Source organism: Ovis aries, chromosome X, assembly GCF_016772045.2.
Source record: "Ovis aries strain OAR_USU_Benz2616 breed Rambouillet chromosome X, ARS-UI_Ramb_v3.0, whole genome shotgun sequence".
Classification (NCBI taxonomy): domain Eukaryota; kingdom Metazoa; phylum Chordata; class Mammalia; order Artiodactyla; family Bovidae; genus Ovis; species Ovis aries.
The window spans coordinates 63,854,068-63,880,780 of NC_056080.1; the positions used below are offsets into that span (position 1 = coordinate 63,854,068).

The 26,713-nt window shown below is 50.9% G+C and overlaps 1 protein-coding gene across 3 annotated transcripts; it reads left to right on the forward strand.

The window, feature by feature from the left end:
* The first annotated feature begins 1,015 nt into the window (after window positions 1–1,015).
* On the forward strand, window positions 1,016–24,192 carry NLGN3 (neuroligin 3). Of its 3 annotated transcripts, XM_004022166.6 has the most exons (8): window positions 1,016–1,137; window positions 3,613–4,269; window positions 4,892–4,951; window positions 8,856–8,915; window positions 10,568–10,717; window positions 16,987–17,172; window positions 20,832–21,621; window positions 22,259–24,192. In XM_004022166.6, exons 2-8 carry the CDS (start codon window positions 3,813–3,815, stop codon window positions 23,100–23,102), a joined length of 2,547 nt encoding a protein of 848 aa, XP_004022215.1. In that variant the 5' UTR covers window positions 1,016–1,137; window positions 3,613–3,812; the 3' UTR covers window positions 23,103–24,192. The 3 variants fall into 3 exon arrangements, with proteins under 3 accessions (XP_004022215.1, XP_004022213.1, XP_004022214.1); XM_004022164.6 differs by lacking the exon at window positions 4,892–4,951; XM_004022165.6 differs by lacking the exons at window positions 4,892–4,951; window positions 8,856–8,915.
* Window positions 24,193–26,713: the final 2,521 nt, after the last annotated feature.

Sequence of the window (26,713 nt, forward strand, 5' to 3'; positions counted from 1 at the left end):
CTTGCCTTCAGGTTGGGGGCTCAAGATCTAAGACTATCCATGAGAGGCAACTGGTTTACTATCATGGAGCCCTCTGGTGGGGCTGGAAGAGGGCAGTCCCAACCTCTTAGGTGGGTGGTACCTGATGATTGGACAACTTCAGGATACCATCCAGGCCATAGTTGCACTCTAGTACTGGGAAATGTCAGGTGTGCTGGTAAAACCAGGAGCACCAATCAATACCCAAGTTACAAAAAAAAAAAAAAAAAAAAGTCCCTCTGAGGTCCATGAAGCCCTTGCTCAGATGGGACTTACTAAATTTAAGAGTAGTGTGCACAAGGAGCGGAACTGTCCAACAGGATGAAGTTGAACATAACTGACTGAAGCTTTCTTCTGCCCTGTGTTATCCTGACAGAAATGTTCTGAGGAACTATACGGGTAGAGGCTTGGCTGGGATAAGGGACACTCACAGGGGCTTCGGATGGGGGGCTAATGAAACTGGACAGGTGCCCTACACACAGAACACAAGACACTGAGACAACCGGGTCTGGATTGGGAGAGACTGACATGGTTGGACAACTGGCATGCTGACAGCTGGAGTCTGACATGCCCCAACAGTAAGGAACAACACTGACCTTTTTGAGAGTGACAGGATGAGGGCAAAGTGCACCCCACACTACACACCTATTGTTGGTGCTTGAGTGGTGCTGGTGCTGAGGAGAGGTGAGGGATACCAAGTGGGCTGGAGGCTGGTCTTCATGGAGTGTGACTGAGGACTCCTGCAGGCAGTGCCTCAGTTTCTCCCTTTGTTTTGAGGTCTCAAGCTTTGAAGGTAAAGTTTGAACTAGCTACCCTGGAAGATCATCTATCTGTGATTTGAGGGGTGTGTGAGAGAGAGGATGGGGAGAGTGTGTTTGAGCCTGGGAGGAATTGGGCCATGCCCCAGGACTTGAGCCATCTCTGGCGCAAAAGGAGTTAATGGCAGGGACCGCGCCCCCCCTTGTCCGGGTACGCGCAGCGCGCCCCCTCGGTGCGCGGGCACAGCAGCCAGGCTGCCGGAGAGCAGATCTCGGGGATTCGGGTGCGGAGCCCTTGGCCTGGAAGCGATATGGGTGGTCCGTGGCCCGGTTCAGTCGCTCGCAACAGCCCGGGGAACAGGTGAGGCCGCCTGCCCCGGTCTCTCATCCTCTAGCTGCCCATACCTTGCCCCGATCCTATCCTTTCCCAATCCTGGGGTGCTCCACTTCCCAGCCAATGCACCCCATCCTCAACCCCATGTTCTCCATCGGCACCTCTGACCCCCCCCAATCCTCCCCCGCATTTCCCCTCCACCTCCTTCCTCCCTGAATCCCGCATCCTTATCATCCTCCCGCCCATGGTCCCTCTATTTCCACTGCCCTGCCCGCATGCTCATCAAAATACCCCTCCTGAGGGCCCCCTGCCCCGTTTGTTTCTGTTTTGCACATTGCCAGTCCCCCCTCCCCCGCAGTGCAGCCCCATCCTTCTTCCATCATAGCATCTCACAGCCAGACTCCCTCCCCCACTCTCTGCAGCCCCCCCCCCAACGGAGGCCTTTATCCTATCCTTCCCCATTCCAATGCAGCTCCATCCCCCAATACCATTCAGAACCCGCAAAGCCCCCAATACTGCAGTTCTCGACACCAGTCCATTCCTGCACAATGCCCCCCGCCCAATACTGCTCCAGCCCAGAGTACCCCCCAGATGCTTTCTGAATCCCCGGCTTTGCCGCCTCCCGTTGTCTTCTCCCAAATTGCAAGTTGGACCAGTCTGGAGATCTTGGCCTTGGGGACTCACAGTGGGTCCTAGGGTACAGAGGGCGTTTGGGGGTCGGTTGATTTGTCTAGGTGTTTATGGGGAAGGGCTGCAGGAAATTGACTCACAGGAGAACAGCATTTGGTGCTCAAGGGTTACTGGAGAGGGAGGCATCTCAAAAGGGTTAATGGAATTTGCGGGGAGGGGCAGCACCGAGGGGGTTAATGGTGTGTGTGGGGGGGTTGCTGGCGGGGAAGCCGTGTGAATGAGCGTTCTGTACCCCGGAGTTGCCATGGAGACGGTGAATGGGGGGATTGTGTGAACTCAGCTGCGGACTAGCCCCCCCCCCCCCATACACACACGCACACCCACTCCCTCCTGCCCCACCTCCCTACTCCTACCCCTTCCCCTCCTCCCTCCACCCGGGTGCATTCTGGGCAGTGTCTGGGATCTAACCACCCATACTTTTCTCCCCATTTCCTCTGAGCCCCCCCTTTAGTCTCTTTGCCCGCCCTCCCTCCTCCTTTTTCTCTTTCCCTCCCTCTCCTCTCTCTCTTCCTTTCTCCCTCTTTCTTTCTTTCTCTCTCTCTCACACATACACACACGCTCTCATTCCCCTCTCTTGGTGGCGGTGGCCGGGCGTTCCCATTCTCCCTCCCCCACCCCTCCAGCCAGTTCTTAAAGGAGCAGGCCTACAATCTTGGAAGGCGGGAGAAATAGGGGGAAACTCAATTGTGTGTGTGTGTGTGTCCATGCGGGAGTGTCTCTGTGTGCCTATGTATATGTGTAGACTGTACAGCTGTTGTGTTGGAAGGCCTGTGTGCCTCGAGTGTGTTGCTGTTTCTGCTTCTGTCTCCACCTGTGTGTCACCGTTATGCTGCCTGTGTCCCTGGATATTTACCTATGTGGTATGTGTGATTAGGTTTCAGTGAGTCTCTGAATGTATCTCTGTGAGTCTCTGGCTCTGGGAAGCTCTCTGTCTCAGAAGGTGGGACTATATGAGGGAGTCTCTGTGGGTTTGAAATATATGTGAATATATTCTGAGTGAATATCACAGTGTCTGTGATTCCAGCTTTCTCTCCCTCACTCCCTCTTGAGTCTTTGTGAGTTTATTTCTGTGAGTCTCTGAGTGTGTGTCCCCCGCCCTCCGTTGTTTATTTTACACTGGCTGAGCATCAACAATGCCTAGGGTGCTAGGCAGACTGCTTTCTGCCTCAGTCTCTGGCACCCCGTGTGAATTAGAGATAATTGCCAGAAAGGACTGATGCTTAAGTATTTGGAAGCAGTGAGGGCTGTGGAAAAACGTACAGGAGGGCCTGGGGACTGTTGTGAATGTCTGTCCTGCCCCCTGCCCTGCCAGAGAGAGGGGTGGGGGGTCTCTCTAGAGGCCCCTTTGCTTGTTTGATGCATATTCCCTTATTCTGCCTTAGTCCTGGAGTGAGGTGCACAATCCTACCCTCTCCTGACGTGGAGGACCCTATGGGGGTTATGGGTCTTGGAGGCTAGGAGCTCAGTATCCAGGAAGAGTACCCAGGAACTTGAGCTCCACTTCCTGTTCCCCCACATGCTACTCTGGCTCCAGTTGACCCCGATGAACTCCATTGGCTGAGAAGTTGAAGTTGGGGACTGGCAACTTACAGTGGCAACAACTGTCCATCTCTCCATCCCCTTGGCTTTTCCAACCACTTCCCTGGGTGCAGCGAATGGCCCTGAATGGCAGTCTGAGGGTCCTTGGAATCCTGGGTGTGAAGAAACCTTTCTTAACTATAGGAGAACAGCCTGAGCACAGTAGGGCCCCAAAGACCCACTCCACAGTCCTCCCAACCATCTTGGATGACGCATACTTCCCTCTTTCCACAGGCCTGTCTGGCCCTGAGGGAGTCCCCTTTCTGAAGCTGTGGTGCTCGGACGACCTGCTCTGTACGTTGCCGGGCACCTGTAGGTGTCCCTCGAGAGTTCAGTTTTGAGGTTCAAGTCAGTGTGGCCATGAAGGGGCTGCCTGTTGGGCTGATGCTGTGACCCTGGAGTCTGCCTCTCCTGCCAGTCCCCCGGCCCGGAACATGTGGCTGTGGCTTGGCCCACCCTCGCTGTCCCTGAGCCCCAAGCCCACAGTTGGCCGGAGCCTGTGCCTCACCCTGTGGTTCCTGAGCTTGGTGCTGAGGGCCAGTACCCAGGCCCCAGCACCCACAGTCAACACTCACTTTGGGAAGCTAAGGGGTGCCCGGGTACCATTGCCCAGTGAGATCCTGGGGCCTGTGGACCAGTACCTTGGGGTGCCCTACGCAGCTCCCCCGATCGGCGAGAAACGTTTCCTGCCCCCTGAGCCGCCCCCATCCTGGTCGGGCATCCGGAACGCCACACAGTTTCCCCCAGTGTGCCCCCAGAACATCCACACAGCTGTGCCCGAAGTCATGCTTCCTGTCTGGTTCACCGCCAACTTGGATATCGTCGCTACTTACATCCAGGAGCCTAACGAGGACTGCCTCTACCTGAACGTCTATGTGCCCACGGAGGATGGTGAGTGCGGCCAGGCGCTGTGCCCTCCCTGCTTCCCACCCGCCCCACTGTGTTTGTGGCTGGCATGTGGTCGTGTGCCCTGAAGCATGCATCTGTCTGTCTGTGAAAAGGCTTTTAACCATCACTTGGCTTGGCCTCCCTCTTCCTCCTCCCTGTTCTTTCCTCTCCCAGCATTGTCTGAGCTCCCATGTGTGAGTGACACTGTTACCACAGGATGGGCCTGGCCAGGCCTGAGAGCTTTGACAGGTCTAGGGCCAGATGCTGGATGGGGGTTCCCCGGGGGAGTATGGGTCACTGCTGGCAGCTTCCCCGCGGGAGGATGCTGGCTCCACCGGGCCCCCCTGTTGCCATTCCACCTGTGTGTGTGTGGCCAAGGGAGCTGGGTGTGTGTGGGGGGAAGGGGGCAACCTGGTGGGCAGTGCTTAGGTGCCTCCTCTTTCACTAGCTGATGCCTCCTCCCGCGGGGGTCACACTAAGGTAAGTGACAGAAACAAGGAGATGGTGGGACAGGCTCTCTGCCATGTGCCGCCTGCAGAGCAGCTATTGGGGCCTGGGGGGTGGGGGGTGCATGCCCCCGGGCAGAGGCCTCCTGTTATTTTTTAGTTTTTTATTCATTTTACAGTAAAGCGGATTTCCAAGGAATGCGCCCGAAAGCCCAACAAGAAAATTTGTAGGAAAGGAGGTAGGTAGCCAGCCGGCGGGGAGGGAGAGAGAGAGAGAGGGAGGGCTGCCTGCCCACCTGCCCTTGCCCCTGAGGACCCAGCCTTCCTTCAAGTAGCCCAGGCTCAGGGGGCGGTGAGCAGGCATAAATTCCACCTCATCCAAGGGCCCCGGCTCCCCTCAGGGAGGCTCTGGTGGCCTAAGGCAGGTTCAGAGCAGAAGCAGCAAAACCCCGTTTCTTTCAATCTTCCTGGCCCCCAATTCCACCCTAAAGTGTGTGCCAAAGACAGAGCCAGTGCTTTCCTCCAGGTCACCTCAGGAGAAACTCTAAGCCACCAAAATGGAGCCAGAGGCTCTGCCATTTTCCGGGTGAGGGAGTTGCCAGCTCATCCTTCCGTGCTCTTTCCCAGGTTGAAAGTTGAGATTCAACTCTCCAGCCCTGGAGCTTAGACCAAACTGTACCCAGGTGTAGTAACCCTGCCACCCTGTCTACTGCCTCTGGCCAGGGCATAGCTGAGTGCCCCCGGCTGGCCTGGTGGCAGACCTTGGGAGGTCTCTGGGAACTGTGGACTCGAAAGGAGGCACAAGATCTCAAATTTCAAATTGGCACTCTTGCCAGGAGGAATTTGTCCCCTCACCACCTGTATAATAACTCTTCTTGTTCCAACACCACTTTTTGTTTTCTTCAAAGTATTTGCATACTTACCTCAGAAAATCCACCCCCCCCCTTCTCTGGAAGCTTATAAAGCACGAATTGGTTTCCCAATTCTACAGATGTGGAAACAGGCCCAGGGGAGTGACTTGCTGCTGCTCAAGGCCCCTTCCCTGGTCTGTGGCAGAGCCTGAACCAAAACCTGGGTCTCTTGACCCTCAGGGAAGTGTTCTTTCCACTGTAGCAGGCAAGGCAACTCCCATCTGGTCATTCCCACCTCCCCTCTGAAACAAATGGTGAAATACAGATGGGGTGAATCAAATTGGAAGCAGTAACAGACTAAGGAACAGGTGGAAAATCACAGCCTGGTCCCTACAACCCTTTGGCAAGCTTGGAGTTTGTTTTCTTTTGAAATCATAGGGCAGGATTCCCCCAGGCGGGGTCATCAGGGACTGGATATTCCCTACCGTGTAAGAATCTCTTGGGAGAAGAGCCCGGAAATGTATATGTAGCGCTTTTGATGCACACTGAAGCTCTGAGGGAGGTCCCCTGCCCCGGAGATAAGCTTTCCACCACCTCCTCACACCCAGCTCAGGGCTTCCGTAAAGAGCTCAGAAGGCAATCAGTAAAAACGCTTTTGCATGAATGAAGAAAGGAGGTGGAGGTGCTGCGTAAAGAGTATGGGTCTGGGAGACACAAGCCTGGGTCCCATATCAGCTGCTAACTCATAGTGAAACCTTAGACAAGTCTTTTCCTTTGAGAACCTCTTTTTCTGCATCTGAAAGTGGTAGAGGACTATTCCAGTCTTAACATTCCTTTAACCTGTAAAAAAATTCATGAAGAGGGTCTGTTAAACCTGCTTCTAGTAGTTACTTGCTTACTTGGGTGTGGGGATGGAGAGGGAGGCGATGACATTAACCATTTCCTAGGAGCAGTTGATCCCCCCCAGAGCACCAGTAAGAGCCTAGGGCAGTCCAGTACAGTCCTGAGAGTCCAGACCTGGAAGCGCCAGTCAAGTTCAAACATTTACCAATCGTGATTGTTGACTATGGGCAAGGCCATGTGCTAGGTGCTGTTGGGATGTGGAGGGATATGAGGTAGAGGAAAGATTTAGAAATAACTAAAGACTCGATCGCTACTCTGAAGAAGCTCATAGGCTAGTGTTGAAACTCAGCTGGTTTAGTGAAGCCCCACAGGCCAAGCTGGGAAGTGGGTTCCAGACAGTGTGGGAGAGGGCATCTGGTCATTTAGCTGCTCAAATTAGTTCCCTATACAGGGCCTGTTGGCCATTTGGAACAGATTTTAAAAGCCTGCCTCTTGGGGGAGACCCGTCCCCAGAGATGGTTATGGGGGTGGTGTGTTCAGAACAGGCAGGGCTGACTGGGCACCTGCAGCAGCACAGTACCGGACTTGGGGGTGGTGGTCTAGCTAGTCCCTGGAGGGGCGGGGACAGGCATGGCAGCGAGGAGTTGCTCAGTGAGTACTATGCAGAGGGAGCAAAGCATCTGTGCAAAGGAGGCTGGGACAGTGCAGCAAGGCAGGGACATTCCCACAAGGGGACAAAAGGGATGCATCTTTTAAGTCAGGGTCCAGAGTAAGTGAAGAAATTCCTGGGGAAGGTGTGCCCTGTCCCCCCACCTCCACCTCCATCAAATTGGAGGGAATTCGTGTTTAAGGATGAGTGATTCCTTGCTGTTTGAGGACGGGTGGGGGTTTCTGCTGCGTGGGTGATGATGCCCCAGGCCCCACAGGGTTTCTGAGGGCAGTGCTGTCGTCAGGTGTTAAGACGGTAGGCACCACGGGAGGTTCAGAAAGCCAGAGGCAGTTTCTGCCCCTCAGGCTGGGCTCTTGCCCTAGTTGTAAAGTTATTTTATAATTTGAGGGCGGCTCCAGTTTTGATTAATAGCTGTGAGGAAACCCAGACCAGCTGAGAAAGAAAGCTATTTGCTGCCTCCAGGCCAAGAGTATCTGATATCTTAGACAAGAGGATAAGCCCTGGGGTACCATAGAATGACCTCTGTTTCCACACACTGATCAGCACCTGGGCGGTGGGTCTTCTTTCTCAAAGCCATTTTCAAGATGGACTTCTTGTCTCCTTAGAATGGGAAGGAGAGTTGGTGCCAGCTCAGCCAGGTCCTAAACTTCTCTCCTCTAGTTTCTTCTTTTCTCTTATTCCCTCCCTTCCCCCTTCCCCATGCTCCACCTCTTTTCCTGACTTATTTTTTCCCTTCCCTTTCCCCATCCCAGAAAGGTGGCATGGTGCCGTGGAAAGACCATTGGCTTTGGAATCAAGCAGACCTGGGTTTGGATCTCACCTCTAGCACTTCCTAGCTGTGTGATCTTAAGCAAGTCACTTTGCTTCTCTGATTCTCAGCTTCCCCATCAGTGAAACAGGAATAAAGATAGTCCCTCCCTCACTGGGGTGTAAGGATCAAACAATATGGCAGAAGTAGAGTGTCTGGCACATGGTAACCATTCGGTACATGGTAGGAGCTGCTACCATCATTCCTATCTCTGTTTCTCTCTCTCTCTTCCTCTCTCTCTCTCATGTCCTTTTCTCCTCTTCCCCTTCCTTCTCTTCCCTCCCTCTCTGGCTCTCTTTTGATCTCCGAGCAATGCTTGCTGCTCTCAGGCATGGTTCCTGTGGGCAGGAACCCCATTTGCCATTACTCAGAGCAGGTCTCAGCAAGGAAAAGCAGAGGGAAAGCTTCATCTCCCATTTTCTCCTGTGGGAATCAGGATCAGTTGAGACCCAGCTTGAGCCTGCCCACTGGGCCCAAATAGCTTAGGGCTAGGGTCCCTGGCTCTGCCCTGACAGCTCACACCTGTAGCCACACGGTGGTGATGCCGCCTCTCACCCTTGGTGCCTGCCCCCACACTCCAGCTCAGCTGGCCTGTGTACGCATGTGCAGCCCCTTCCACCTGGGAGAAGGCCTTCCCCTGAGATGGTCTCCAGCTCCATGCCCTGGCCCACCTCCTGCTGCCTCCTTCTTAACTGAGAAGGTGGTTGGCTGAGACAGGCTGTTGGGGACAGAGAGGCAGGTAGGGAGGTGCAGTGAGGCCAGCACAGCAGGGGCCTGCAACACCATCATCCTGATGAAGGTCTGGGCCTCAGCCCACCCATTCCCTCAGTTCTTGCCATCCCTCCTGCCTGTCCTGGGCCCAGGCCCAGAGCTGGCTTGCTGGGCCACGCTGCAGTCATGCTGTTTTTGAATTCTCTCTCTGTTTTGTTCTCTGTTCTGTGCTGTTGTGTCTCCCCGTGTCTGGTCCCCAGGATCCGGCGCTAAGAAACAGGGCGAGGACTTAGCGGATAATGACGGGGATGAAGATGAAGGTATTTGGGGGCTGCAGGGCGTGGCGGCTGGTGCATGGCACAGAGCCCCTCCCCCTCTCAGTGGGGAGAAGCCCCGTCTGTCTGTCTGTCTGTCCGTTGGTGTGTTTCTGTTCCTGTACAAGGCCGTTGGGCTGTTCATCCATCTTTGGCCTGGTCAGCCACTGGGAGTTCCAAGGTGATGGACATGGCTGGCGGGAGCAGGGGACCACGAGCAGAGCCACGGGGTCCCCCACTGCCCGGAGACAGCTTCCTTCCCCATCTTCTGTGGTTCCTGGGCACCTGCCCCGACTGAGCAGCAGGGAGAGTGGAGAGAAAGCAGGACTGAGGAGGGCGGGGGCAGGGTGGGGAGGTGAGGAGAGGCGCAGAGGAACTTGAATGGCAGGAGCCCCTGTGTTTTTGTGGGGAGGTTGGCTCCTGGGAGGGGGAAGTGAGGAGTGAGGCAGTGATGACCGCAGGGGCTGGGGAACAGCGCCACCTAGGACCTCCTTGGCCTTCGCCCAAAAAGAAAAAGATGGCCTGGGGTCAGGGGCTGTATTAGGTTCAGGATGGCCACAAGAACCAGGCTGAAACACCAGGCTGAGGCCAATACGCCACAGACCAGGCAGTGGATGGCATAAGATCCTTGGGTGACGGTTGAACCAGTCTTCCTTCCTCCTCAGGAAAACAGGTTGTGTTTGCGGCAGCAGAGAGCATTCCCTTCTACCTCCATGCCCTGGCCCCCACCCCTGGGGGCCACACAGCTCAAGGGGGCCCACTGGTGGCTGGTAGGGTGTTCTGGGGCAGTGGGGTGCAGCCCAGCTCCCAGGCCGGGGGTGGGAGGTGTGCTGCAGGTCTAGGCGATCAGCCCTGTCCCCAGTGGGACAGTCACGGCTTGGGAGCAACCGCTTAAAAATCCCTTGCTGAGTGGCCTCTGTGGAGGCTCCATCTTCACCTCAGAGCTGACTCGGGGTGGGCTCTCTCATTCTTAGTTCTGCCCCACCTCTTCCCCATCCCCAGTGTTTGCAGCTAAGTCTGCCTGATGTCCAGGGAGAATGGGGTAAATGAGCACATGGTTGAGAAACCATGTCAGTAAGGTCCCCCCAACCCCATCTCTGCCATTCTCTCCCCTGTCCCCACATTTTCCCTTGTTCTCTTCCTGTGCTGCCCCTTATCCCCACACCTCTTGTCTCTGTCTGCACTGGGGGGCCAGCTGCTGCCAATGGCCGTATTTCCATGTAACTGGTCTAGCCTTGGGGGTTTCAGGGCTCCCCAGCCCCTGCTCTCTAAAGCCATGTCAGGTCCCAGGACTCCTGGGTGCCCAGGGCAGGAACTCACTGATCCAGCTAAGGGACCAGCCCTTTCTCTTCCTCCTGCCCTCTGTCCCCCAGGGCTCAGCCACCGCCTCTGTAGAACTCACTGTATCAGGCACGCCTGGCTGCCTTCAGCTGGGAGGCACTTGAAACCAGTCTTTAAAAACATCACCAGAATCTGACTTTCTCTGGCCGATGGCCCAAGCTCTGGGCTGAACAGCCCCCTGAGTCCTGCCCTCAGAGATGGCAGTGGTGTCCTGGAACCTGGGATAGCTTTGCTGCCCGCACCCCACCCCAGGGCTGGCAGGGGTGGGGGAGGAAGGGCAGCCTACCCAGCCTGTGTCTCAACCCTTCTCCTTGCAGACATCCGGGACAGTGGCGCTAAGCCTGTCATGGTCTACATCCATGGAGGCTCTTACATGGAAGGGACAGGCAACATGATTGACGGCAGTGTCCTGGCCAGTTATGGCAACGTCATCGTCATCACCCTCAACTATCGGGTTGGAGTGCTAGGTATGGTTCCCTATTGGATGCCTAGAAGGAAGCCTGAGCTTTCAAAGGAAGGATAGAAGGCTGAGGAGTTGAGAACAAGCCCCTGGGTTCTCTAGCTGGTGCTAATGATGGTGGTCACAAGGTTGTTATCCCATGGTTTTACCCAACTGGTCAGAGCTTACGCACATCCCTAGGTCCTTTCCTGGAATGTTGAGATGCCATTCAAAATTCAGTTCAAACTTCACACCTTTTCTTAGGCCTCAAGCTAGGTCTCTGCTTCCAGATTTTTGCATGGCTGAGTTTTGTAAAATCAATTTATTTTCTGGTGTCCTGTCCTTATCCCGACTCTCCCACCCTCACATCCCTAAACACCCTACACATACACAGATATTCCTTTTAGTCAGTCACACATCTGCACACCCATACACCCTCACATGTCCACATGTCCACATGGCCCGCATCCATCCGCATGTGTCCAGCTATTTCTCACCTCCACAAACATACACACACACATCCCTACATCTACAGACCCCCTCACATATATGCACATTCTCCCACCACCCCATACACACTCCACACATATATTTTCCCCAGCGCACATATCCAGATACCTGCATACCTCTCTATACTCCATATCCATACCCCACATCTACACAGATTTTTCTCACCTTCCATGCGTACGTACACACAGAGGTTCCCTCCACATCACTGTATCTACATCTATGCCCATATACACCACACATGCCCACCTCATGCTTCCCTCTACCCCCATAATGCACTCTACACAAAGACCCACACCCTGGGTCCATACCCACACCCAAACACCGCACATACGTATATGGGCACAGATGTAGATACAGGGATGTGGAGGGAACCTGTGTGTGTGTGTGTGTGTGTGTGTGTGTGTGTGTGTGTGTGTGTGTACACATGGGAGGTGAGAGAAATCTTTGTAGATGTGGGGTATGGGTAAGGAGTGTAGAAAGGTGTGGGGCATCTAGATACGTGTGTTGGGGAGACTATATGTGTGGAGTGTGTATGGAGTGGTGGGGGAATCTTCTACACATACACAGATCTATGTCCCCCTACATAGCCCACTTCTGTATCCACTCTCCTCTAACATCCACACACACGCGTATATCCCTCAGCTTCCCTACATAAGCATGAACCAATGTTCCCCTCCCTACACATATAGGAGCCATACCTGCAAGTCCACACCTCCCCACCCCAAAGTACACAAATACTACATATATCCCTCATACCCCTGCTTCCACGTGTACATACACATTCCATGCTCTATATGTAATATATGTTCCCTCTTATACGTCCCCCCTTATACACAAACCCACAGACCCCCATGCACATACCCACACATAAGCACGTATACTCTTCCTATACACATCTAGCATATATATGTCCAATACATACAGGTATACATATTCCTACCCCACAAATATACATACATCCATATACCCACACCTGGTCATCCATATCCATACATGCATACACACTCATGCACACCCCACACTTACATACCCCACATACATACACTACACCTTTCTTCTACTCTCTCCACACATATATCTCCATATACGCCTATCCCTTACACCACTGTGCTCCCACACATACACACTTAGTTCTCAAATACCTCCTCATATACACCCTTATCCCCTTCCCCCACATACTTTGTCGCCCACATGCTTATTTTGGAGATTTAGGCTGCCCCTCTGCCCTGTGCCTTCCTTGATAACTGTTAATGCCTAACTGTGGCCAAAGTCTTGAGGTAAACAAGTGCCTCAGAGAGGGCAACCAAGCACACAGGCCTCTGAGGACGCATGTAGCCCCATACCCTTGGAGTGGCACAAAGAAGCCAACTTCCTGCCTAGAGGGCTGGTGTCCTCAGAGTCCCAGTGGGGGTCAGGGCTCTTTGTTAGGTCTGCAGGCCTGGGTGCTGAACCAACAAGTAGGCCTGGCTTCTTCAGGGCTGGTTGGCTGATGGGACCTTATTTTCATATACTTGTGAATATGTGGCTTTGCCTGTTCGAACCTCAGAGGCCCCAGAGCTGCATTTCACTTGTGGGTGCAGTTCCATACACAGAAAGGCTACCTCCTGTTGACTTTCCCTTAATACTGTATGGGATAGCAAGACATCTTTTGGGGGTTCAGGCTGGAGAAATGATATTCCCTGAAAAAAGTGGAGCCTGCGTCCCATTCCGCAGATCCAGATACTAGATGTGACGTATGTGGGGCATCTCCCTGGTCTCTCCACAGTCTAGTGGGCTTCGGGTTTCATAGTTCTGCCACTGCTCCTGTGGCTCTCGGAGTTGCCCCAGACATCATGGCAAGGCTCTCGTAAGCTGTTCTGTCCCATTGAGAAAGAGGTTTGGAGTCTCTGACAGTAAAAATGGTACCATGCAGGTGGCTGTAAACCCACACACTTGGGCTGCCCAGTGCCTGAAGAGTAATGAATATACAAACATAATCACACACAGATATGCAGGCACACATGCATGGTTGTTGAAGGCCAGAAGTAATTCTGTTACTTTATTTTCTAAATGAGAGTGATAGAAAATGTTCAACTCAGCTGCTTTTAAAAATGATCAACACAAAGCGCCATTCTCTAAGGACCAATGGAAAACACAGAGAATACTAAGAATATGCTTCAGTTCCGAATTATCTGACCAGCTGGAATGAAGGCAAAGAAAGAGTGGAGAATTGGGGAAATGAGGGTAGAAAAGTAAGAAAGGGAAGGAAAGGATGGTAAAGAGAAAAAAGGATGAGAGTGACACAGAGAAAGGAGGCAGAGGAGAGACTCAGAATTTGAAGTGTCACTTGGGAGCTGTAGGCTGCAAGCTCCCTGTGATATCCTGGTTTGATGATTACTTAACAACCCTTCAGTTGCTCTGACCCTTAAGCTTGTGTATCAGAAGTTTTTAACCTTTTGGGGAGTCTTGGACCCCTTTGAAATTGTGATAGAAATGATGGCCTCTTATCCCAGAAAATGCTTGTGTGCATACACACACACACACACACACACACACACACACACACACACATACACACAAACTTATAGAAATTATTTCATGGATACTACTGAAACTCATCCACGAAATTCAGGTTAAGACCCCGACCACCACCTTACAACCTCCTCTCGTTGGCATAACCAGAACAGCACATCTTGGGGTTAAAAAAACAACACATTTTTTTAAATGTTTATTTTTAAAGAATAAACATGTGTATTCTTTGGACTTAAATAGTTAATGATCAAAATAATACTACCCAAACCTCAGAAGGAGCCATTAAGTAAGATTTGGCCAGAAGTTTCCCACCACCTCCTGTGTGCCCTTCAGTGTCTGCTCTGGAACACAAATGTAATCAATAGGCCACTGATCGGACTCTGGACACATACAAGATGTTTTTGTCTCTTGGCACCAGATATAGAACATGGGTTTGTCCCTGTTTCTTGGGGATTTTGCTGTATAGCTGAGGCTTTGTTGTTTTGTTTCCCAAAACATGTGACCAGTTTTGGACCTCATTTATATGCATTCATTCACTCTCCTTTCCATCAGCTTCTCTGAGCGCTGAGCCCAAACAGACGGTTCCCTCCAAGGTGCTTCTTTAGACATCTTAGGTGATGCACATATTTTATTAGATGATGTCACAGGCGAGTCCATGGATCCCATCCAAGGCAGGGCGGTATTTATAATTTGAAAAGCCCCCACTGGGCTTGAGACCAACAAAAGAAAGGGACCTCAGCAGGATATAGGATGTGGATATCCCTGGGGCTGAAGAAGTGGGGGCTTGCTGAGTTTTCTTTCAGGTTTCAGAACTGAATCCTACATCCTTGCTCAGGTGCCTTCAGGCAAACTGAAAACCTGGTAAATGTCAAGCCTTGGGTGACATACTATCTGGTTTTGATACAGTATACCAGATTCCCCTGTCTTCTGTTGACAAGCAGCTTACCATGTACTGCAGTATAAACTCGGGCCCAGGGAGACTGGCTCAGATTTGCTCTAGCAGTTTATGGAGTTTGGTGTCTCAGCCCTCATTCTCACATGGTTTTTCACTGGATGACTGAGTTACTGGGGAACCAGCAGCAAATGACTGCTCTTCCAAACTGCCAGGTTTTGTGTGTGTTTGTGGTCAGTGACATTCACTGTATCATCTGCCTGAGCCTGTTGGATAGAGCACTTCAAGCGGGATGCTTGCAGTAGGATGGTTGCCATGACGTCATCCACAAGCTTCAGTGCCTCTTATCCTGAGGTTCATGGGACCTGAGGGAGAAGAGAGTGATGCTCAAATCCTCCACTCAGCCCTTTCAGGCCTTTGTTCCCAACCCAGGAAATTGGTTCATTTTGGAGAAATCTACTTTACTACATCCAAATGCAGGCTCTCCCTGCTGATTAGGACAGGTGTATTTGACACATTTCACTGAATGATACCTTGGCAAAGACCAAAGCCAAGTCTACTATTGCCTAAATAAGAGACAAGGTAGAAAGAAAATGGGGGAAGGAGAGAGGAGGGAGGGAGGACAGGCAGGCTAAGACAAACACAATGATTTTTGCCGGAGGGTCTCAAGGCTTGGACAGCCAGGTTGGATCTTGGTCAGCATACTTTTCAAGACTTGCAGGAACAACTTCAGCTTGTGAATGGGCCAGACAAGAAGCTGGTTCCCTTGTCCAGAGGCACAAGAGCTCCTCCATTCATCCTCATTCAGGCTTTCTCTAATTCCTTCTCATTTCCTCATTGGGAACCTGGGGCTAAAGAGGGCTTGTGACTAGATCCTGAGAGGAATAACTAAGTACTTTACATACTTAATTGCACCAAAGGTAAATTAATAACATACTTGAAGAGGGTAAAATGAGCTCTTTTACAGTAGCTAGATTCAGAAGGGCTCAAGAAAGACAGTGATGAGGTCTTGTGCCTGCTTGAGTCTGTTTGAATTCAGCTTCTGCCGATGGTCTACCAGGCCCATTGGAGAACTCTCTGTGAACTGAGGGAGCCTCCTCAGACATGGCCTCCCACAAAGTTGATCCCAGGGGCTGTGGATGAGCTTTTAACTGTGGAGTTAAAAAATACTGACCCAGGTATAGGTTTTCAGTGTGTAAGAGCACCACAGCTATCCACCTGGAAAGAACCTTTCCAAAAGCCTAGGGCAGGAGATGATAGCCTTCCAAGGAACCTAAATATCAGGGAAGAGGATGAAATGAAGCAGCAAGATCAGACTAAAATGGAAGCAGGGTGGGGTGGGGGGAATATAGGACATCTCTGTGGGATAGCCAGCAGGTGGGTGGGAAGGTAGTCGCCATGGCAACAAGTCTCCATAGCAGCAAATCCCAGCAGGTGGGTGGGAAGGTAGTCTCCATGGTGACATGTCTCCTCAGCAGCAAATCCCAGTGGGTGGGCGGGAAGACCTGTTTCTGTGGTAATGAGCGGCACTGACTTCCCCATTTTTCCACCAGACGAAAAAGATGGTCTAACCCAGTGGTTTTCCAACTTTAGCAGGCATCAGAATTACCTGGAGAGCTTGTTAAACATAGAGATGGCTGGGCCCCACCCCCAGAGTTTCTGATTCATTAGGTCTTGGAGGATGGGAAAATGAGGACCTGCCCTGAGAATGAGGAGAAGGGGGCATCTGAGGCCCTGGAGGAAGTGGAAATGGACAAGCTTGGACAGGGGGTGCCAGGAGGGCTTAGGGATTATAGTCTCTTCGAATCTTAACTTCCTCCAGAGACAGAATAAAGGGAAAAGAGAAGTAGCTATAGATGTATAGTGTGCTGAGCACGTCTGATATGCCTATGCTCATTTTATCCTTGATACAACCCTTTGAAGTATTTTGTCCCCATTTTACAGGAGAGGAAACTAGAGCCCAGGGATTTTCAATAAGTTGCCTAAAACTACATGGCCAGTAAATGGTAGAGCCAAGGTCCCTGCTCTTTCTACTCTATCTTGACAGGTGCTAGAGTAGTGTATCAGTTAGCACATCAAGGCAGAGGATGCTGGATACTGGCCATTTACAGTTCCTGCAGTTTAAGTCTCCCAACTGGAGGCATCCCTTTCAGACAGTCTGGAGACCCTGCCTTTCAAACTGGGGAATGAGTAGGAAGTAGGGAACTGATATTTCCCAGAGTTATGGTGCTGGACCTTGCAGAAAAGAGCAATGGTTAAAGCTAACTGGGTGAAAAGAGCTACACTGCATGCTCATCCTCCATCCTTATGCCCCTGACAGGCATCGTCATCCAAATGCTCCATCCCTCCACCTTCACTGTCCTTGTGCCCTTTATTGAATTCAGGTTTCCTGAGCACTGGTGATCAGGCTGCCAAGGGCAACTATGGGCTCCTTGACCAAATCCAGGCCCTCCGCTGGGTGAGCGAGAATATCGCCTTCTTCGGTGGTGATCCCCGCCGTATCACCGTCTTTGGCTCAGGCATTGGCGCATCCTGTGTCAGCCTCCTCACACTGTCGCATCATTCTGAGGGTGAGTAGCTCTTGGAACAGCACAAGAACTAGCCAAGTGCTGGCTGCCGACCCTGACCCCAGGCCCTCCAGGCTCCAGGGTGCCCAGCTTCATGTCCCAAGAGCACCCAGGGGAATCAGCAACCCTCGCCTACCAGCTCAGTGTCCCTTTGGGGAGAAAGTGAAAGTGAAAGTCATGTCTGATTCTTTGCGACCCCATGGACTATACAGTCCATGGAATTCTCCAGGCCAGAACATTGGAGTGGGTAGCCATTCCCTTCTCCAGGGGATCTTCCCAACCAAGGGATCAAACCCAGGTCTCCCACAATGCAGGCAGATTCTCTACCAGCTGAGCTACCAGGGAAGCCTTCTTTGGGGAGAAGTGGAAAGGAAATGTTTCTCTAGGGGAAGATGTATATCTCCCAGTGTGAAAGAGGAAAGGAGAGAATCCTATTTATATCTTGAGAAAGGAAGGTTCTCCTTGTGATGTGGGAGTCTTATTGAGGAGTGTGGGAGTAGGATGTCTCTCTCTCTCTCTCTCTGAAGGGACACTGGCTCTTTTTGGGCAGGGGAAATCTTTCTGTGTGGGAAGGACACGTGACTTCGGGTAGAGCTCTAGAGTGGAAATTAGTTTTTAGGTGTAAGAAACACTCATTCTCGGCCTTCATCTCTGAAGAGCAAGTCTGTGTAAGACAGGAACTGCCCTTGACAGGGGAGATGGGACCAAAGCCAACATTAAAAACCTGTGGATGAGCTTTGTCTGAGGGATGGTAAGTTCTTATCACACTCCAGACCAAGCCTCTCCCACCCCCAAGCTGTATGACCCCAGCTAAGGGAGACTTTAAGTTTTAGCCTGATGGGAAGCCTCTGCAGTGACGCTTCCAAGGGGGCCAAATAGACCCTTTTTTGTGTTCAGCAGGAAATGTTCTCTTCATCTGTGGACTATGAGTACATGCTAAGTTGCTTCAGTCATGTCCAACTCTTTGCGAACCTATGGACTGTAGCCCACCAGGCTTCTCTGTCCATGGGATTCTCCATGCAAGAATATTAGAGTGAGTTGCCATGCCCTTTTCCAGGGGATCTTCCCGACTCGGGGATAGAACCTGTGTCTCTTCAGTTCAGTTCAGTTCAGTCACTCAGTTGTATCCGACTCTTTGCAACCCCATGAATCGCAGCACGCCAGGCCTCCCTGTCCATCACCATCTCCCGGAGTTCACCCAGACTCGCATCCATTGAGTCAGTGATGCCATCCAGCCATCTCATCCTCTGTCATCCCCTTCTCCTCCTGCCCCCAATCCCTCCCAGCATCACAGTCTTTTCCAATGAGTCAGCTCTTCGCATGAGGTGGCCAAAGTACTGGAGTTTCAGCTTTAGCATCATTCCTTCCAAAGAAATCTCAGGGCTGATCTCCTTCAGAATGGACTGGTTGGATCTCCTTGCAGTCCAAGGGACTCTCAAGAGTCTTCTCCAACACCACAGTTCAAAAGCATCAATTCTTCAGCGCTCAGCTTTCTTCACAGTCCAACTCTCACATCCATATATGACCACTGGAAAAACCATAGCCTTGGCTAGACGGACCTTTGTTGGCAAAGTAATGTCTCTGCTTTTCTATCTAGGTTGGTCATAACTTTTCTTCCAAGGAGTAAGCGTCCTTTAATTTCATGGTTGCAGTCACCATCTGCAGTGATTTTGGAGCCCCCCAAAATAAAGTCTGCCACTGTTTCCCCATCTCTTTTCCATGAAGTGATGGGACCAGATGCCATGATCTTCGTTTTCTAAATGTTGAACTTTAAGCCAACTTTTTCACTCTCCTCTTTCACTTTCATCGAGAGGCTTTTGAGTTCCTCTTCACTTTAAGGGTGGTGTCATCTGCATATCTGAGGTTATTGATATTTCTCCCGGCAGTCTTGATTCCAGCTTGTGCTTCTTCCAGCCCAGCGTTTCTCATGATGTACTCTGCATATAAGTTAAATAAGCAGGGTGACAATATACAGCCTTGACGTACTCCTTTTCCTATTTGGAACCAGTCTGTTGTTCCATGTCCAGTTCTAACTGTTGCTTCCTGACCTGCAGGTTTCTCAAGAGGCAGGTCAGGTGGTCTGGTATTCCCATCTCTTGAAGAATTTTCCACAGATGTGTCTCTTACATCTTCTGAATTGGCAGGCGGGTTCTTTACCACTAGCGCCACCTGGACTGTAAGAACCCTTTCTACGTCTGAGAGGCAAAGATGAGCTTCTCAAAATAAGTGTCCTTCTCTAAAGTAAGGAAAACCATGAGAGAGAACACAGTTTTTCACTGAAATCCACCTTATGAGTTAGTGATATTCTCACAGGAAGACTTGCATTCTCTCTTTGAAGAAGGCCTGTCTCTCTCAGGGAGAAAAATCACCTTTTCTGACCTAGAAATTCTGCCTCTGTCCCTCCAGAGACTCCATGAGGGAAGACTAAGGTGGGAAGTAGGCAACTTAAAATGTGTTCCTAGGTGATGGTATGGGAATAGGAATTCCTTTTTTCCATCAAGGAGAGTGAAGTGACGAGTGGTGAAGGTGCCTCTGTCTGGAAAGAGGAACAGTGCCTCCTCTGATTGGGGACTATTTCCCTGGGAGGAGAAAGCCTTTCTTGGTGTGGTGCTAATTCTCTGTCTCATAGTGGGCCTGTGTCCCTGGCAACCTGGCTGCTTTAAAGATTTATTCTCTCTGTCTTTCTGTAATTGAGTAATGGAGAATAATCTTTCAAAAAATGAGGCTTTCTTATGTAGTCATCTATATTTCTCTCCCTCTCTTTTTTACCCATGCAGACTCTCTTCAACTCTTCTTTCTCTCTCTCTTTTTTATGGCTATGTCATATGGTATACAGGATATTAGTTCCCTGAACTGGGCTCAAACCTGTGGCCCCTACATTGGGAGCACAGAGTCTTAACCACTGGAGCACCAGAGAAGTCCCATAAACTCTTTCTCTTTGAGGAATAGAACGTGCACCTGTGGGCCAGAGTTTCCCTTACTTGGGAATGTTGAGGTCAGAGAAAGAATGATACCTTTTTTCCATAGAGGGGAAGAATCATCTACATTTTGAGTTTGGGGGACTGGCTCCTTCTTAGCAAGGGGAAAATCTGGACCTGAGGCATCAGTAGCTTCAGGAAAAGGAAAGACCCTGTGGAGACTACAGTTTGGGAGGGCACATGCCCTGGAGACCTTCAGACCACAGGGCCTTTGCCCTCAGGAATCCTTCCCCAAACTCCGAGAACGTGAAACTCTCTCCTGCCTGCATTTCTCATCCCTCATGAAAAAGACCCCTTTGTGGTGGAAGCGCCAGCTCCCTGGTGGTGTGCTGGCACAGAACTGGGCCCAGCTGGGCAGGAAGCAAGAGGGGAAGAAAAGGAGAGATAAAGAGAGGGAGCCTAAGGAAACTGATGTCTGGGACCCAAGGGGTTAATTCTTCCTAGCATTTCCTTAACCCCAAAGTTACCAACCACCATCCTAGAATGAGGAGACAAGAAACAGGCAGGGGACCAATCAGGAAAGGAGCCCAACAACCCCTCCTCTGGTCCTAACCCATCGTTCCAGCAAAAGGGTTATTCCTTCTTCACAGCCCATTCAACCCAGAGGGCGACCTCAGTAAAAAAGGAATGAAGAGGTGTTTGATCTGTCACGATGATCTGACTTGGTGCTGTCTATTTTCTAAGGGCTTTTCCAGAGGGCCATCATCCAAAGCGGTTCTGCTCTGTCCAGCTGGGCTGTGAACTACCAACCGGTGAAGTACACCAGCCTGCTGGCAGACAAGGTGGGCTGTAATGTGCTAGACACAGTTGACATGGTGGACTGTCTTCGCCAAAAGAGTGCCAAGGAGCTGGTAGAGCAAGACATCCAGCCAGCCCGCTACCATGTGGCTTTTGGCCCAGTGATTGATGGTGATGTCATTCCTGATGACCCAGAGATTCTCATGGAACAGGGCGAGTTCCTCAACTATGACATCATGCTAGGTGTCAACCAGGGTGAGGGGCTCAAGTTTGTGGAAGGGGTGGTGGACCCTGAAGATGGTGTCTCTGGCACTGACTTTGACTATTCAGTCTCCAACTTTGTGGACAATCTGTATGGCTATCCTGAGGGTAAGGATACCCTGCGGGAGACCATCAAGTTCATGTACACAGACTGGGCAGACCGTGACAATCCTGAGACCCGCCGTAAGACATTGGTGGCACTCTTCACTGACCACCAGTGGGTGGAGCCCTCAGTGGTGACGGCTGATCTGCATGCCCGCTATGGCTCGCCTACCTACTTCTACGCCTTCTACCATCACTGCCAGAGCCTCATGAAGCCTGCTTGGTCAGACGCAGCTCATGGGGATGAAGTACCCTATGTTTTTGGTGTCCCTATGGTAGGCCCCACTGACCTCTTCCCCTGCAACTTCTCCAAGAATGATGTCATGCTCAGTGCTGTTGTCATGACCTACTGGACCAACTTTGCCAAGACTGGGTAAGGAGAAGGTGGGGGTTCTTCTACTTTGGGACCCTAGCGTGCCCTCCCCTCTGCTCCTCTACCTAAACCTCTTCCATCATCTCCCTTCCTAAAACAGTCACCAAATCTTGATTGATAACCCCTTCATCCCTTTCTGTACATCCTCTTATCTAGTCTTTCATGCCATTTCCTTCCCTTAAAAATTTTTGTGGAGGTTCAGAATTTGGTCAGCAATAGGATCAAGCAGGAATGAGAATTACTGGCATAACTATGGGATTCGAGTTTAGATGGTAAGAAGCCAGGTGAAGTGGGAATAAAGTACATTCAGAAAGCCTTTAAAGGGCTCTTGGAAAAACTGGGCAGCTGAAAAGATGAATGGATGCTCTGTAACTTGTGAGAAGAAGCATCCTATAGCTTGATCTCAGAGGATGGGTGCAGGGGAGGATGTGATGGTTTCCATGATGTCATGGGCAATAGGAGTTCAAGGTCTGGGGAAGATGAGGGGTATGGACAGGGTGAGGGACACCAAAAAAGATGGAAAAGGTAGAACATTCTGGACTGGGGAAGGGGTTTAGGGCTGAGTGTTAAAGGAAGAATCTGGGCCTTTTCCTCATTACATAGAGTGGTGACCCCAGATTTCCATGTGGTATTTCAGGGATCCCAACAAGCCGGTCCCCCAGGACACCAAGTTCATTCACACCAAGGCCAACCGCTTTGAGGAAGTGGCCTGGTCCAAATACAATCCCCGAGACCAGCTGTACCTTCACATCGGGCTGAAGCCAAGGGTCCGCGATCATTACCGGGCCACTAAGGTGGCCTTTTGGAAACACTTGGTGCCCCACCTATACAACCTGCACGACATGTTCCACTACACGTCCACAACCACCAAAGTGCCGCCCCCGGATACCACCCACAGCTCCCACATCACCCGCAGGCCCAATGGCAAGACCTGGAGCACCAAGCGACCAGCCATCTCCCCCGCCTACAGCAACGAGAATGCCCAGGGGTCCTGGAACGGGGACCAGGATGCAGGGCCACTCCTGGTGGAGAACCCGCGTGACTACTCCACTGAATTAAGCGTCACCATCGCTGTGGGGGCCTCCCTCTTGTTCCTTAATGTCCTGGCCTTCGCTGCTCTCTACTATCGGAAGGACAAGCGACGTCAGGAGCCCCTGCGGCAGCCCAGCCCTCAGAGGGGAGCCGGGGCTCCTGAACTGGGAGCTGCTCCCGAGGAGGAGCTGGCAGCGCTGCAGCTGGGTCCCACACACCACGAGTGTGAGGCGGGTCCTCCCCATGACACCCTGCGCCTCACCACGCTGCCTGACTACACGCTGACCCTGCGGCGCTCCCCTGATGACATTCCACTCATGACCCCCAACACCATCACTATGATCCCCAACTCCCTGGTGGGGCTGCAGACATTGCACCCCTATAACACCTTTGCCGCAGGGTTCAACAGTACTGGGCTGCCCCACTCACACTCCACCACCCGGGTATAGTAGCTCTAGCCCAGAGCACAGCCTATATCCTGATTCTACCCCTCCCAGATCCACAAAAACACATGCACACATGCACACACACACACAGACACATGCAGACATCTATGTATACGCACGCACCCACACCCAACAGCAGACCCACGTGCACAAACATAGACAGATATGGACATGCACCCACATGTGCAACAACACAAATAAGGAAGTAAACCTGAACAAGCCCTTCAAATGGAGACACACATGAGTCCTTGGGAAACTGAGGACCCATGGAACAGCAGCTGAAGCCGGCTCCCAGACCTGACCACAGACACTCCCAGGGAGCCTGAAGCACCAGCTGGATACCCCTTGGTGCTCGCCTTCCGCATCTCTTGGAACTGCACCACCCACCAACTCCAGACTTGGGAGCTTTAAAGAGCAGAGTAGCTCTTTCTCCCTTAGACTTGGTCTTTTTTCTGGGTCTCGTTTTTGTTGATTTTTTAAAAAAAAAAATTGGAACAAATGCTTCTCCAACCCATGAGTGCAAAGAGGCTCCGGAAGGGAGGGCTCCAGGCCCAGGTCTCTCTGGCTTTGGAACTCCCATTGCTCACACAATGACTGAGAAACGTGAGCCCCAAGAAAGAAACAGATTCGGGCAAGACCATGGGGGAGAAGGAGGAAGGGGTTGTCACTGGATGGGGTTGGAAGGCCATAGGGGACAACTCACCAGCCACCTCTATCTCTGTGGAGGGCTGTGGAGACCACAGGTGACCTGCGTTCCCCAGGAGCATTGGCCTCCCTAGACCAGGGGACCCCAGATTTGGTGAATGAGGTTTTGTGGAGGCCATGTCATTATTGGGGGCCCTGGGTGTAAGCTGGGTCCTACCTCTGCCCTTGGGGTAATGCTATCAGAAATTCGCCCCATTTTCTTTAGAGTCTCTTTCGTGTATGTCATTTCTCTTTCAAAAAGACGGTGTTTTTTTGTTGTTGTTGGCTTTTTTTTTTTTTAAAGAAAAGTTCTTAAAACACTAACGGAAACCCATGGAGTTTGTCCTTTGTAAAAATTTTAAACACAGTGTCTTGATATAAAAATAAAAAATCCAGTTAGCACTCCCAACCTGCCTCCCTTGCACAGGCCTTGCCCCGACAGACCTCCTGGCAGGGCACCTCTGCGGGTGAGGACTCACAGTCTCCCTCAACATCCTGTGCCTATAAGCTGATACAAGTCTGGGCGGCTGGCTGCTGACCCCCTGCACGAAGGCCTCTCAAATCTTAATCAGGTTGCTGTCCCCACCCCCACCCTCACCCCCCAACGCTCTGGGTTCCTGCGGCTGAATTCTCCTCGGGCCTCCTAATGAAACTGCAAAAATAACACTTCCTTCTCCACTGCGCCATGGCTTCTGCGGCCACCGCCACTGCAGCCCGCTGCTGGCTCTGCCACCATTGCCACCACCCTGCCCTCGTCCTGGACGACTGGGAGCTGGGACAAGGTCCGCCCTCTAATATGCTGAAAATTCTTTTTCATGTCTGAATCCAGTGCAGCATCAGATATGTGGACTCCCTGGCCTTGGGTGACTGACAGAGCAGGGGCCCTCTCCTCCCCAGGGATACTGGTTTCCTGTTCTGTGAATTAGAATTGGAGAAGTCACTGGGGCCCTGGCAGCATTTCTCTCCAGGACTGTGATCAGTGGCTCCCTGTCAACCCTGGGGGACAGATGCAGTGGGCTCCACAGAGTTAGCATTATGGTATCTCATATTACCCACACTGACTTGAAGGACTAAACCAGGAGTCTGCTCCTCAAGTGTGATAGTTAGGTGGGGTTGCTGACACCTCAGAAACCAGGAATAGCATTCTTCAAAGTGTCCCTGATGGAATGAAGGAGATGAACCAACACAACACGATGACGTTCAGAGGGAACAAACACAAGGTAGTAAAAAGACCAAAACCAAGAACTAAATACTAATATGGTATGTGGGGACAAAGGAGACTGGCAATGATTGACTTGACCTAGGTTAGTTAAGAAAATAGAACTGGGGGGAGGATGTCAGGGTGGGTCTTGAGTTGGATGAGTCCCTAATGTAGAACTGGTTTTCTCCTCCTTCCCTTCTTCCTCTCACCCTATTCTTTCTCTTCTTTCCCCCATCCCTTCCTTCTTTCTTTCCAAAACTAACTTGGATACTCGCACATAATAACAAAAATTTAGTATGGAGTCACTGGGAAGTAATCGCAGTCTGAGTTTTTTAGAAGTAAGCTTAAAGTCATGTAGTCCAACCCACTTATTTTATAACTGAGGAAATGGGCTCAGAAAAACACAATGTCACAGTGTTAGAAACAGACCTAAAATGTAGTCCAGTAACATATGACCTTTCTCATGGTCCTCAGTTTTCTCCACTCTACCTAAGAAAACAGTAATGGGTCTGCCCTTGGTCAACACATTTTCAGCATATGTGGAAAAGCTAGAGAGGATCTGGAGAAGAGCAAAAACAATGTGCCAAAGGACTAAGTTGTTTTTTTTTAAATTTAGAAAGGAGGAAGTGGATGAAATAACATTTAATAATTGTGGAGCACCTACTATATGACAAGTGTGACATATCATCAACAAATCAGGAGGTATATCATCCCCTAAATCAGGACAGAACTGGGTGATCTGTTCTCTATTTCTTCTGAGAGTGATTGGGGAAAAGATTAAGTTAGACACAAGGCAAAACTTTGCTGTAGATAGGAGTTGATCATGGCATGTAGTAAATCCTCAATAACAGTTGCCAAATTGAGTGACTAAGGGAAGCAATGGTGTTCATCTTTCTGAATGCAAAGGGCTGGGTTATGTGACATTTTAGAACAATCAGTCTTTATTATTATGATCCTTTGATTACTCCATGTCAGATATGCCGAAATGAGCCTCCTCTTCTGAGGGGTATGTGTGCGCCTCCAAATTAGGAAGCTTTCTGGTTGGGGAGGATGTAGACATTGTCTCTCCTCTAAGAACTAAAGGTGCCATAACAAACTCAGCTCCAACCCTATTTGGGACTCATCAGTGAGAGATTATAGTTGGTTTTCACACCTAAAAAAAGGTCTGCGAGACCTCTAATGCAGGCAGAGTTTCAGTCTAATAGTCAGTGCTGTGCCTGGGTGGTTTGAGTGTTCTTGACCCCCTTGCTGACTGCCAGCCCCAAGTCCAGCAAAAAAAAAAAAGAAAAAAGAAAAAGCCCAGGTTCTTGTTTAAAGGGCTGAGGGTATACTTGGATTTGATTTCACATGGCAAAAATCGTTAGGGCCTAAACCGGATCCAGCCTGCATCTCTAGATTAATCTAGTTTCTATATTAGTCTTTTGAGGAGCTGGACACAGATATCTTGGGATCTGAACTCGTGGTGTGTGTGAAGGGCCAGAGGTCAGTCACTGTGGAAAATTTCCATGGGAAGCAAGGATGGTTATCAGGACTGTAAGCCAGGCCCTGTACTGGTTTATATACAATGAGGGATAAAATATACCCCCTTTGGGGTGCATACTGTCAGGAAGACAGTTCAGATCTGAACTGTGATCAGATGAGTAAAATGCGTAATCTCTGTGACTTCCATTGTATGGTGAAGGTAAAAAGCTGGAAAAATTGCAAGAAAAGCTATGGTAAGATCTGGGTG

Bases quoted from the DNA above. Each gene is read 5' to 3' on its own strand.
- NLGN3 (XM_004022166.6), top strand. From the start codon at position 3,813: ATGTGGCTGTGGCTTGGCCCACCCTCGCTGTCCCTGAGCCCCAAGCCC. The intron at 4,270-4,891 runs GTGAGTGCGGCC...TTCATTTTACAG, and splicing joins CTATGTGCCCACGGAGGATG to TAAAGCGGATTTCCAAGGAA. The intron at 8,916-10,567 runs GTATTTGGGGGC...TTCTCCTTGCAG, and splicing joins TGACGGGGATGAAGATGAAG to ACATCCGGGACAGTGGCGCT.